The sequence below is a fragment of the Wasmannia auropunctata genome, unplaced genomic scaffold, assembly GCF_000956235.1.
Source record: "Wasmannia auropunctata unplaced genomic scaffold, wasmannia.A_1.0 LD336031.1, whole genome shotgun sequence".
Taxonomy (NCBI): domain Eukaryota; kingdom Metazoa; phylum Arthropoda; class Insecta; order Hymenoptera; family Formicidae; genus Wasmannia; species Wasmannia auropunctata.
The window spans coordinates 656,835-671,688 of NW_012026859.1; the positions used below are offsets into that span (position 1 = coordinate 656,835).

Sequence of the window (14,854 nt, forward strand, 5' to 3'; positions counted from 1 at the left end):
TGTCGCACAGAGTTTTATAAGCGATCGTTTAGATGTAGCGCGGTTGAGTTGTGGAACGGTCTCCCATCCGAGATACGTAACTCGGAGACGCAGTGCGTTTTTAGGGCAAAACTGTATGAGTACCTGTTTAACTCAAATGCTTAGTTTTATTTTTATTGTTTTTATTTTTATTGTTCTTATCTTTTGTTATCTGCTTTGTTATATTTTAGTTCATGTTGTTAATTTTTTTTTGTTTTTAAATTCTTTGTCTTACATAAGCATGCGTGCATGCGCATGTATACACATCCACACAACATGCACACACACAAATATACATTATACCCTACGTATATTTTCTTGAATATCTTTATATACTGTTGTACTATTGTATTATTTTAAGCATTATTTGCATATGTATATATCGATGTAATCTCTATTCTCTGCGCTTAAGAGGATCCATCCTGGAGCGCATAATAAATGGCGATTTCATCATCATCATCTCTCTCTCTCTCGGGGGATTCGAACGTAGGGTTCTGATCTAGATTCGCTGGGCGCGAGCGCGAAGGTTTCGGTGTTGTAGACCGAGCCTCTCTATGTAGGGCAGCTCGGTGTGTTAGACCGTCCCCGCGTACTGCGACTGCGTGAGACCTCTCTTCGGGACACTGCCCCGGTTTCGAATACCTTCAAGGTCTCGCTGGCGCGGCAACGCGACACGGTCCCTCCCGCGCGCGCGCCCGCCGGAGCCAGGTGCTAGGACGCGCGCTGGAGAAGCGCGGTAGCGCACATCGCTCCTATCCCTGGGTTAATCGAGTTCCTCGCCGCCCGCGACGTTTCTCGATATTTTTCCGACGTGACATGAATGACGAAGCGCCAAACATTTGTGTACGTCCGCACACGCGACGTCGGATGGCTCGACGTCGAATGAAAAAAACATTTACGCATGATTGATGGCGCGGAATCGCTGCAGCGAAAGCAGGTCCCTTCCCCATATTGCACGGACGACGTAAACTGGGCCAGCAGACAGTCAACAATCTACCGAGTTTAATTGTGACTGTATCGAATTTAATTCCAACTATAATGGCACACTAGATGTATATGCATCCTTCTGTTTCTTCCTCCCGCCGCCTGCAACCCTCTCGATTTTGTTCAAACGATGTCACGTAGTTGTAGCGTCACGATTTCTCTGTTCTTCTTTTCAATTATAGATTCTTTGGACAATTTGGTATTTGCCCCCCGATGTAAATTTGATCGAACCTTTTATCTGTTTGTGTCCTCCGAGCCGTTCAATTCTGAGCATCTCGGAAAGTTAAGTTAAGTTTCGACATTAAAATTCTGAATAATTCTTTTTAATTTAAAAAAAAAAATCGATTTACCGGTTGAACTGCTAAAAAAATCGATAGTCCGTCTGTCGATCATCTAATTGTATTTCGATGTCGTACCTTGGTACGCCGCGTGTACCAAGAAACGAAGGCGGCCGAAATCATGCACAGGCATCTCCGGCGGCTCGTCGCGTTTCATTGTGCGCCCCTCGTATCGACATCTCGCACGCTGCGAGAGCTAGCCGCGATTTGGCCTTCGCCTAAGCGCAAGGCATCCCCGATTACAACGCCGCATCACTCCTCCATCCCTCTCTTCTGCACCCCCGCGAGCTCCGCGCGCAGTTTATCGTCGGGTCACCAATTCCTACACGTTCATTATTCGTGACGCTGAGACGCGTAATCTAGAGTCGCGTAACCGCAGATTTCCGAGCAATCGAATCCGCCCGCGTATGTGCATATCTATATATACTCGACATACGCGTGATCTACCTTCAAAATTGAACAAACAAAAATTCACTCGGCAGTCTCAAATAACTCGGCCCCTATGTATGTACATGCCGAGTGAAAAGTTGGCGCGAGGGGAAAGAGGAGGAGGGGGGGGGCGAGGGAGGGAAGGTACGCAACGGAACGAACGAGGGAGGTAGTGACCTAGTACAAGTGGCCGAGATGCATGACCCGAATACCGGCGCTGTACAGGTGTGCGCCGGGCGGTGTGTCCCACTGGCCTCTACCCTCGTCGGGAGGCACAAAGTGGCTTCAAACACGCCGTCGCGAGGTCGAGAAAAAGAGGCACCAAGTCCCGCGGGATGATGCGCGCAGAGGCGGCCACCCCGGTCGATCCCTCCGCGCGCGCGATATCGATTATACTTAAGATCCTACCGCGGTAATTAGGAGACACGGAGGAGTACGTACCCGGTCGATGGGGTCGACCCCCCGACGCGCGCGATGATGAGAGCAGGCACCGACCTCTATCCTGTATCGAGTATATACACAGCCTATTACGTAACTAAAGCAGTTCATCAAGATTACAGTAGCTGGCTATAATCTCAATGACAATATGTGGACGTGTAAATTTATCATGCACGTCTCTGGTCGTGACATCGATACTCAGGATGTACAAGAATAAATCAATTGCTTTATTAATGTGTTACTTCCAATTGCTTCATGTATTGTGTTGATATCGAAAAATTATAAATATAAATTTTGGACCTGATCTTTTCGGAGAAAAGTGAAAGAGGAAAAAACTTTCGAATTTTTCAACTGGTATTTTTTTGTATCGTTTAACTAAAAATAATGGTATTTCGTAATGGTATTACAAGATATATACATCTTATCGCCTATGTAACTGCGCGATTTATAATACGTAACGTGACGTGTTGCATCCGTATATATATCTTTACCAGAAACGCGGTCCATCGGCGCCACCATCCCCGGTTACATTGGCTGGATTTATATTAAATTCGTCCTTGGCAAGCAAACTCTCAACTCGCGCGCGCGTCTCCAGACGAATTTCGGGATAATAGCTGCCGCAAAGTCAATGTCGCAAGTTGGCGAATTGTCGGGGACACGGCGCTGTCTCGGCGCTTGCTCGGGACTGACACCGCGCGCGGCGTAGCGCTCGACGAGTGGATGCATCCACGTATGTTATACATACGTCTTTGGCTCTTGCAGGCGTCTACAGAAATGGTAAGTTAGTGCCCGCAATCGGGACACGAGAGGAGGCGGGGCCGCACGCTCGAGTGGAAACCGCGACGAGAGCCGCCGCTTCCGCGGAGTTTGCAGCGCGACCGTAAAGCATCCGGCATAACGTGTGTCACGCGAAATTGCTTACGGAGATCTTGATTAACGAAGAGTCGGTAGAAGGAGACTGTCGAACGTGAAAGACACCGACCGCATCGATCGCGATGATCCAAGTCCGGGGATGTATAGGTATCGTTGTAATAACTCCGCGTAAAAGTCCTGTATCCTCGACGGGACGGCGTTTAAACGAATACAGGAAGTCGTTAAAAGTCGCGCGCAGCCTGAAATGCTCAGTCCTTCGAGGCTTTCACGATGCGCTCCCTTTTGCTCGCGGCCCCCGCTCGCTGAAATTTTGTTATACGGCATTCTGCCGTGATGTATGTCACCCGTCTATCCCCGAAAGACTCCACAAAGGAGCGCACGTAAATCGCGCGTAATTCTTCTCCCGCGCGGATCTCGCGTTGTTATTCCTTAAAGAATCAGACCACCGGCGAATTTATCACTGTGATGATGATTATACCGCGCGTTTGCAGCGAAATACCACGCCTGCATATCGCGTCCTGCATATAACGAAAGCGAGGCCAAATACTTTAAAGTCGGCAAAAATGTTTGACTGCGACGATACATTAGAGGCAATAAAAATTAATAGGCAGCCGCATGTATTATGTAATATATATATATACACACACAAGCACACGAACCTGCCTGTCTGTATCAAGACCAAACAGTGCAGATATCCGCTCGTCTGACCTAAATACGTAATTATCTTTTCGCGTGGCACGACCTTGAACGGACCAAATCTGAACTGGGCCATGTCTCTGTCTACCGGGTTCACTTCCAGCGAGTCATCTGCTCGGTCATCCGCGGCTTTTTGCACCAGTTGGTTCAAGAAACTCGGGGACATTGGGATGCGAGTGAGACTGTCCCTCCCAAATCGGAACCCAGCTGCAGAAGTAAAAGTAATCCTTTATTTCGAGGATCCAGAATAATCGAGCTGACAGAAACGTTCAAGGATGACGGGATGAGAGAGAGAGAGAGAGAGAGAGAGAGAAGAGAAAAAGTATTACGAGTATTCCCGGTCTACTAGTCTACCGTTTGCATTCCACCGAGAACGAAAAGAAAGCACGCTTGCCCCGCCGGCTAATCGCCCTCGGGTAAACTCCCCGCCCGTCCAGCGCGATCGCTCCCTCCACCCTCCCGCCCGCCCCAACAACCCCCATCAAGTGGGACGCCGACCTAGTTAGTTCACCTGTAGACACGCGTACATTGGCGGTGCCGGTTACGCCGCGATAAGGAAGAATTCGCAACGTTTTATTAGCGAAGGATTCGCGTGTTGCGTGCCGTGGGATTGCACGAAATATAAAATTGCGCGTTATATCTGCACGGTGATACGCTGCGGCCGCGCGGCACACCGCGCCGACAGACCTGCATCCGGCGATACATATGTGTTGGCATCCGTATAATCGTCGGATGCAGGTCTGCCGGTGCGATATACCGCGGCGTATCACCATGCAGATATAAACGCGCAATTTTATATTTTGTGCAATCTCACGGCACGCAACACGCGAATCCTTCGCTAATAAAACGCTGCGAATTCTTCCTTATCGCGGCGCAACCCGGCACCGCCGATACACCCTCGCACCCAGTCGATTACGTTTTTTTTTTCCGGGGTTCACGTTGCAATGTTACGTTTCCGGCGAAATCGGACAAACGAGAGTTCGCATCTCCTCGCGTATACGGCATCGCACGTGAGACGCCTCGTTGCTCGACGAATGACAGAAGTAACCCCGATCGATCGGGTTCTAAGTTAAATCGAACGCGGCGAGCCAATATTAATCTAGCGAATCAACTGTTGTCGCCGACGCGCGGAGGTTGCGTCTCCGGGGAAAGGGATCGCCGCGATTTCTCTCTCTCTCTCTCTCTCTCTCTGAAAAAATCCAAAATCATATTTATTGGATGCACCGCGGCGTACGCAAGACGAAGAATAGATATGCGCGCGGGTAGCCAGGGACGTGGAGACGATGGGTTTCGCGAACGGGGTCGAAGTCGGGGGGTTGGAGTGCGATCGGCCGATGTAGGCCAGGCGAGAGTGTTGGCCCCTCTCGCCTTGACACGAATACAGGTTGTATGGATCTCGGTTTGGGTCAGCTTATCGGTGTGCTGCTGCACTTTTGAATTTCTACAAAGCGGACGGGGGATGATGTGTATGTGCAGAAGTGTTCAAAAGAGCGCGGAGACAATCGGAGCCGGCCGCATAATTCGTAATGCCGTGTGTATCGAGGAAATCGTCACGCCACTTCTCCGGAGAAGAATCCGTGACGCGCGACAGTTATTCATACAACCGCCGAATGAGCAGAGGAGTCTCTCCCCCGCGGCTTTCACACAATCCGCCCACCCTCGAATGTTGCCCTTGAGTCTGTCTTACATTCTTGCTCCTTTCTCAAATTAATTTCCTCGGGATCTTCGGATCTTCCCGACGCAGGATTAAGAACGATTATTGGAAAGCTGCAAATTTATACCGCGCCGTGGAATTAACACAGTAGAAGATTAACAGGCAACTATTCCGGAACCGGGGGCGAAGTTTTTGAATTCACTTTCAGTACACTCGCAAGTCTCTCGTCTTATACAACTTTGGCACCGGCTGCGCCGAGACCAGCGTTGTATACACGCGGCTCCTCTCCGATTTCTAAACATCGATGCGCAAACTTGAAAACTTGCGTGGGTGGCGATAGAATGATGTATATATAGGTAAATCCATAAGTTATATGGACGGCTCTCTTACATACAGTCAAGGTGATCGTAGCTCATTTCGCACTGTTATGTACACATGAGATTATCGACTCGATTTATATAACTCGACGTGCACAAAGCATTCCCTGATATGATATATCTACGGGAACTATATATCTCGGAGAACCTCTAATCTTAATTTCAAAGTCAAATTCGCCGTCTTGATCTTCTTAGAGAAAATTTCGCGAAGTTTTACTCGCTAGCGTTTTATACACAGCGTAGATCTTTTTTCATAAAGTTCAATTTAACCGTCTTTTCTCACTCAATTATTCGCTATTAGTTATCTCGGGTAACGTAGCTTCGAATTAAGACACCGCTGAGGTAATACTTGCTTGATATTCATTGAATTTCACCTGGCCCAAATCTCATTTCGCGGCAAGTCATTCGTTTGCAATCGTCTACAAATTATATTTTACATTACATTTTAATTAAGGAAAAATTGACGTTACCTCAAGAATTCATCTAACGTTTAAAAGATCGAAATTTCAGAATATTTCGCAGTTATATTTCGTTACAAAGTACTGTGACAAATCTAATATCTTTTTTGTTGAGAACAAAAACAAAATTTTAGCATGAGCTCATATCTTTAATCAAGTTTTACGATCTGAAAATGCTTGACTACATAAACATGTAATTTTTTTCATGTACTCACGAAAACTCATTATTGCAATAATATTGAACATTAATTTACGCTATATCGAAATGGAATAAAGTCGACGAGAATTCTTTATTTCGTACTTATAATGTTTTTTTTCCCTGTTCTGAGACCGCATGTAATTGAATCGCATGATGCACCGTATTAACTTCAGATGTTTTACGACGTCGCGCATTGTCCGCTTAATAGCACGTTTGTAATTATACAACGCGGTCCCGCGTGTCCCGATGGCGACATTCGCGCTCGCATTCGATTACAAGGCGATACCAATTATGTACACCGCGCTGGATCTACGTGGCCCAGCTGAGGAAACAGTCGATGACGCGGTTTCTCTCGTTTTCTTACATTTGTCGCGTTCGTTCGGCCGGAAATCCCGATCGAGGCCGCGAGACCAATTCTCGCATCGCGCTACAGAAGAAAATAGAAAACGAGAAACAATATAAATCAACTTTTGTCCCTTTCATGCATTTCCCGATATACGGCGGTACAGCTGTTCTCGTTAGATAAACATCATTCGGAATAACATCGCTACTCACAACCCCGTTATACTCTTGCTCGTTAATTAACACGGCGATCACTACGTAAACAGAGACACATCGAGAAGAATGTCGATAACATTTTTATAGACACCAAATGCCGTCTCCCTCTTACATCAATCCGCTACGTGGGTGTTTTACATACCTCGATTAATTCACAGTTTATTACTTGTAAACTAATTTTAACTCGTTTGAAAAGAGCACAATGAAAGCGTCGATAAAATGTTTATACGATAAATATCTCGATCTAACTTTAGACGAACTCTGATTTATTAACAACATTAATTAGCGAAAACTAATTTTAGTTCGTTTAAAAGCAGCTGCGAGTCGATAATGGAAACGACGACACAGTTTTGTACAGCGTACACACCTCCCCTTTTTCATCTATGCCTTGGCGTCCCGAGCGCGAAAACCTCGATTTATTAATATCAATTCACGAAGGAGCTATTTTTATTTTATTCCACGCGCCGCGAGTGCATTCAGTGCTGGCCGACATGATACTTCAGTGTACTTGTGCGGAAAAGTTTCTGTGCTATCGACGAGTATGTATATAGCTACCAATTACATCATAGGCTGGGGAAAAGTAGACAATCGCGGCAAGAGCAAAACCTGCCAACAAATCGGGAAAACAACCGGTAAATAAGCAAACAAAGTTTGATCGAGAAACCTTCGAAACACTCAATCGTAAATCGATGACGTTATACTGCAGCACTCGGCGTCGATTGAATTGATAATAAGGCAAATGGCATCAGTGACGGAACATCTAAGATGCTCGACTTTTGAGAGTGTTTTTATATCAAAACACGTTTGTTACGTAGATACTTCCACATCAAAACGCAAATATTACAGATACTTTGAAGGGCAAAATTCCTCATTTTTACGATAAATATTGTGATTTTCAGTTATAGGACCACCGAAATAATTGAAATAATTCTGTTTTCAAAATAACACATTATAGTTGTGCATCCTCGAACTGAAATAAAAATATACTGTTTACTTATATAAATCGCTGCACTTATACTTGAAATGATGTTTTGCAATTGTACTTTGCTACATATTCAATAAAATAGAACACAGCTTGTATTAAAAGTTAATAATAGATTGGAGAAACATGTGTAGCTTATGACGAATCAAAGTATTGCCTATCTCTCTTCTCCTGCTTGCAGATTTATAATTGAAGTAACCCATTTTTCCGTACTTTCAAAGTTAATAAATAGTCTAACAGTTTTTTTTCTTACAAATCCATAATTGAAGTAACCCCATTTCCCCACATAAATCTATAATTGAAGTAATTCTATTTTTAATGCCGGTATACGATTGGACGAATCTTCCAAGCATTTAATATTCAGGCACGAGGAACCGAAGTCAAACGCGAAGGATATCCGAGACTCGGAAGGGGAGCAGGTCGCGCTTTTGCGGATTTCTACTAAATGACGTTGATGAACAGTAAAAGTTGCTAATAGACGCTACGCACGCGGAGGGCGCAAAAAGGGTGTCGAAGAGGAAAGAGGGAGAGGGAGGGGAAGGGTGAAAAGAGGAGGATTTGAGCACGAAATGAAAGAAAAGATCGAACCGGAAGAGCCGGCGAGCTCTAGTTTCCGACGGGGTGAGCGAGAGAGCCCGTATAACGGAGGGTGCGGGAGGCGGTCACTCCGGGGCGTTCACCCTGTGCCGCACGTACACACGCACAACCAGCGCGATACTCGATACAGCCGTTTCGCGACTCTACGTGAGGTACGCGGACGTGTGTGTGTGTGTGTGTGTGTGTGTGTGTGTGTGTGTAGCACAACTATCTAGAACACCGCGCTTCGACAACATTCGCGAAATGCCTCCGTCCTTTGTGGTCGCCACATCAAACCGGACTCGACATGCTTTATGATATTGTCTTGCGCGAAAGATAAAGAGTTTAGTGGCCGCGGGTAGCGCGTCCGGCCGAGAGGGCCGCGATATACCCGAGCTATTTAAATTATATGAAAATTTCAAATATCCGGAACACATTATGTTGCACACTCCGTATTCCGTGCTACCAATGCTTAAGAATTAATCGATACAGCGAGGAAATTAAAACTACTGAGTGTAGGGAGTGCAAAAACAGGCAGCGCCATTGATCCTCGCCGCATCACCGCGTGTCGCGGTATTGGCGGGTCTCTCCTCCCGTTGCAATACAAAAAGCGACTTGAGCGCAAAATTTATGCCGAGCGGATTTCTAACGGCCGTGATTTATCGGCATGCCGACGAGAAAGAGAGACCTTAAATTCAGTCGCGCGATGCCGGCTTGTTGCCGAAAAACCGTACCGTCCACAACAAGATAGGCGCAAGAAGGCGCGCGCGGGCATTGATTAACGATAGCGCGCGGTTTTGTATCTCGCCGCTTTATCAGAACTATTTGTAACTCGTGGACTTTGTGCGCGCGTTGTGAGGAGAGGCCACTTGCCACTTTGCGGCAACTTCGGAAAAACGACCTGCACGACGCCGACGGTTCGGGTGCCCCCGGGTGAGACTTTCGCGGCGGCTCTCTCCCTCTTCACCGTGACCCAAAGCATAATTAATGACACTCCCGTTATAGAATTAATGTTGAGGCAACTGATTTACTTATATCGAGACACTTGCCCATCCCAAGGACGTAAGAGCGCGATTTGCGACGAAGGAAGATGAAAACCTCCCTCACGATGACCAATCAGCGAGAGCTGCAGTCGATCGTTCTTTCTTTTCTAGGTATGGTATAACCGTGAGAACGCACGGACAATAATATCCCCGAGCTTAGCGTTTAGCATATAATATTCTTAGAAAGTGGAGCACTACTTAAACGATAATATTATTCGGACAATATTGGACGAGAGAATACAAATGCAATTGTTTGAAGACAATTATTTTCTTAGAAAAATAATTATTTAATGCCGCATATAATTAGATTGCAGGTTGCACGAAAGTTAATGGGCGTTGAAACAAGGTGATTCACGACTAAATGGGACCGCGTTAAACGACAATACTGCAGCTTTTCCGAACGGACGGACTTTATTATTCGTTCACGGCCATCCCCGCGGTATTTGACAAATGTGATTTTATTTACGTTGAAACCCGCGGTCTGTTGATCGGTTCCGAAAGCAGGTAATTCGATTTATCGTGTCGTTAGTCCAGAATCCCCGAGATCGCTACAAATTTCCATGTCAAAGCAAACGAGAAGCGGCTCTTCTCGACGTGCGAAAACGCGCGCGCGCACAAGCGCACAAGCGCGTATATGTGTGCGCGCACGTGCTTTCATGAACATCATAAACATGCCATAAACGCGTTAATATTTTGCAGATGTTCCGAAGACGCATTCTTGACAAAAAACACTTAAATATATTAGCGTAAAGAATATACCGAGCATTAACTACCGTTTAACGTGTCTCAAATAGCGCCTCTTATCTCTGCCTCCGTAAGATGTAACGCCTGTCAGACGTTAATAGCTGGTTAATAGCTCATCATTGCTTACCTTTTCTTTATAGCGTTTCCGTACGGCGCGATAGATATATCTACAGCGTATAAACACGGTGCGTTGGTTCAGTAAATATTCATTAAGTGAATCAAGCCTATGCGCAGACTTTTTTGCAAGAAAAAGCCAGCCGTCTCCGTTATTAATCGCCATTTCAAGTTAGTCCCGCGAGAAGTGTAATTTCCGCAAAGACATTCTTTAAGCGCACGTCTCTCACATCGGCAGATCTGTCGCGTCTGCCCTGGTAAATCGCTCCGCTCGATAAAGCGCAGGCGAGCGAAAATTAAACGTGGCTCTCATAGAAACGAGATTGCTCCTCAAGAGAAAGCTCTCCGCAGCCAAGCGAAATCTCTCTCTCTCGTCCGGAGGAAAACGAACGACTTTCACCAAAGTGACCCGCGCCATCGGCTTTATCGATAACGACCTATTATCGCGGGGCACAGTCACTTACACGTTCGGCGCGCACAGTCGCATTCAACCGTTCGTCTCGTAAATAATCGACGAGCGGTAGTAATAGCCGACACAAGTCAGCGCTAACCAACGGTAGTCTATACCGGGATCGATAGCGCGAAAATTCGTTGCGTATTCCACGAACGAAAACGAAAACTGACGCGTTAGCGCTAATCGTCGTTCACGCGCGAGATGCATCCGCGTAAATGCGAGTCTCTCTCGTGATGAACACTGCGACGACGATCGTTGATCGTGAATTCTCAATGGGGAACAGGGACACTCTTAGCGATGCCCTCGATCGTGCGACTAAGGATTACTCAATAGACAAAAGGCATTCGGCACAAGAAGATGGTACAACATCTATTTGATCTCTTAGCACGCATCCGATAATATGAAAATTCCACCGAGTTCGCATCTCACGCTCGTCTATACGTTGCGAAAACACGCTGCGCTCTAAACGTCTAAGATTTATCTAGGCGGACAGCGTCGCATTAATAACAAAATCAAATATGTAAAGAATATACCAATATCGCATTCTTTTGCATTTGGCCGATTAAATTCACCACGCGTATATGCGCGTGTGCGGCCATGCAGATTTATTTGAATAGGCTTTCAGAGGGTATTGGGAAAAATGGAAGCTCAGCCATCCATGGACCGCCGAGAGACGTTCGGTAGAAAATTAAGGGTCGCGGAACCCCCTTCTTTTGCTGAGATCACGCGCGACCGAGGCGAGCAGAAATGCCTTCGATATTTTCGACGTGCAGCGGGGCATTCGAGCCAAGATCCTTTATCAGAGCTGGGAATTGTTGTTCCGCCGATACACAAGACGGCCGGCTTTGATCGCGGATTAATCGAATGGGCCGCGATAGCGAGCATTCCGCAGAGCCTGGTGGCGCCTGATCCGGGATAGCCGATAGAGAGAATCAGGCGGGCCTAAATAGCGCATTCCCGGTAACTGCCGATAAAGCGGCATGTTCGATACAGGAAACGAAATACGATTGTAAAAATACGCCTTTAACGTCCCCGTTTACGATTGCGCGCCTTAGGTTCGTGCGTCTCGCTACCGTAATTATGTAAATATATTGTGCAGCGCGTGGCCACGTACAGACACGCGGTTGCTTCTTACGTTCGTAAATCTATAAAGAAACGATCAGTAACGGAAAATAAAGTCATTGATTGCGCGTTTCCGGGTTACCGGATAAACGTTACTGGAAAATGGAATACGTATATATATATTATATATTATATTTAGATATTAAATGTATATACGATATACAATATAAATATAATTATATAAATATAATGTAATAATATTAATATGCTTGTTGTATGTATTATATTATGTTAATATAAATATGTATGTTATTAATGTAAATATAATATATTAATATATAAATATGTAAATATGTATATATGTATTTACGCGCAACTGGCGAAATATGCGCCATATAGATAAGTCTGGCAAGGGCAGAAAGGCGTTCCCCGCATGGTTGGCCACACGTATGCCGCATTCACTTTACGCGACACACGTGTGTGTGGTATAAATTAAAATTGCAAATGTCTCTACTTTTAAATACGCACTTATATAAGCCAGAGATAAAACAAAACGCTTTACACGGCGATATCTCGTGCGATCGATAATAAAAGAACAAAAGCTTCGGAAATTTTCGACGTATGTACAAGGTCGAAGAAATAGCAACAGGAATTAGCGAGTACTCATCAATGTGTAAACTTCTTTTACAACTTATATCCGCTTCCTTTGTGGAAGATGCTTTTAACTTTTTCTAAACATCTTGGAACTTATTCCAAGTGTGGAAAATATTGTCAAAAAGCAACTTGTGGAAAATATTGTCAAAAAGCAACTTGTCTTATAGTAAGAATCTCACGTGTGTGTCATTTAAAATTACTATAACTCGTATAGTAATTCAGCGAAATAATTGAATTTAATGTCTAATATTCAAATTTTATAGAATTGCATTAATTCTTCGCAGCAGTTTACCGCTCAATCAAAGCGGTAGCGTAAGACGTGAGTTTTTATGATGCTTGCAAGCCGAGTTAATTGAAGAACCTCATACGCCACTTGGGAATCGCAGCGGCGATGCGTGCAAGCCGCGCGATTTGCACGCGCGTATTAACAGACGGCCTGGCGCACTCGAGAGGAGAGAAAACAGAAGAAAAAACCACCTCACGTGCCTCTTGCCGTTCCTTAGAAAATCAGCGGATCGTAATCGGCGCGTATAATAGCACCGGTTACGATCCGCTAATTTTCTAAGGAACGGCAAGAGGCACGTGAGGTGGTTTTTTTCTTCTGTTTTCTCTCCTCTCGAGTGCGCCAGGCCGCGTGATGCTGTTCGTGGAAATGCAAATACGCCGTTTGTTTGCTCAAATTGCGATCGGTGCCGTAAGTCTGCGGTCTGTTTGCATTACCTCGGATTGGGCCATCCACTCTCGCCCGTCGCATCGGTATCGCCGACACCGTTCAACGTAACGTCTAAATTTTGCACGCGATCCGTCCGCCCTCCTCCCCCTTCGTAATTCACGCCCGCCCATCGTTAACGCGACGGGCGCTATTATATATCCCAAGAGCGAGCCGATTACTCGCGATCCGGCTGTCGACTCGTCGAAAATTGAACGGCGAGAGCTGCCTCGAGTGGCGAACGGCTGGGTGGCGGAGGGAAGGAGAGACGCGAAGGGATCGATTCGATAATACGAAGGGAATACATCCGACCTCTTCACCTCCCCCGCTGGCTCAGGACCAGCCAAGGGGGGCACGGCCTGGAAAAGGGGATTGAAGCGAAGATTCCACAACGTCGAATCGGGGATGTAGGGATTCTTACGCATTGTGACGGCCACTTAATTGCCCTTGAGAATCTCTCTCCTCTTCTAAATGGAGCGCACTCAGCGTTGAAGGGTAGCTCATAAATATTTTCGTTATGCTCGAAGGAGCATTTCTCGCGCTTCGCGTAGGGATAGGAAGTGATTTACAAGTTATGACAAATCCGCGATCAAATATTCTGCGATCAATTAAATCCTATACTGACAAATATAAAAAAAAATAACGAAAGAAATAGCATGCAATTTAAACAACATGGAAATTCGATATAGAATATCGATGGCTGAAAAACAACATCTGGAAAAAGTTTGTTACGTTTTCTGAATCTAAAAAAAAAAATACTACAAATCCTTTTTTCGCCATAAATTTCTAAATTTATAGTCTCAAATAAAAGTAAGCCCTCGGAAGCGTAGGAGAAAAGCGTATCTTGATACTCACGGACGAAGATGTTGCTCATCAACGTGGCCGGCAGGCAGAAGACGATGACGAGCACGTCGGCCACCGCGAGGTTGACGATGAAGAAATTCGTGACGGTCCGCATGCGGGGTGACCGGTATACCACGGCGATAACGCAACTGTTGCCGATCAGGCCGACGACAAAGACGACGACGTACGCCACGCAGTAGACCGCCGACATGGCCATGCTGTGCCTGTAAAGCCGATCGGACGCGTGCTCGATCGCCGACAGATTCTTGCTGGCGTTGAACAGCCCGTGGAGGACCTGATCCTCCATGGTGGAAGATCCTGCACGCGGACTCGTCGTCGCGATCGCCTCCGTGATGAGATTGTTGAGGTAATCGCCGAGATCGCTCCGCATCTGCAGCAGGGTGCCGGTACCCGGCGGCACGCTCGCGACTGTCGTGGCCGGCACGTTGCCGTTGTTACTCCTGCGGCGCGTATCAACGTCGAACTCCTCCGAGTCCGGTAGTCGCAGAGACGCCATCTCCAGGAGGGGAGACGGTGGCTGCAGCATCGGGAACTTGAGCGTGTGGTGACGGATCGACGTTTCGACCATTAGCCGAAACGCTAACGCAGCGTACCGCCGTCGCTACTCCGCCGCTCCTCCTCCTCCACCTC

At 46.3% G+C, this 14,854-nt stretch overlaps 1 protein-coding gene across 1 annotated transcript in view; it reads right to left on the reverse strand.

Annotated features, from left to right (window-relative positions):
* The window catches only part of LOC105452488 (neuropeptide FF receptor 2), a 46,393-nt gene extending 31,539 nt beyond the window's left edge, over window positions 1-14,854 (reverse strand). Inside the window, exon 1 of the mRNA XM_011693617.1 lies at window positions 14,216-14,854. Within this exon, the coding sequence (XP_011691919.1) occupies window positions 14,216-14,792 (577 nt within the window). The 5' untranslated portion in view covers window positions 14,793-14,854. The remainder of the gene's footprint in view (window positions 1-14,215) is intronic.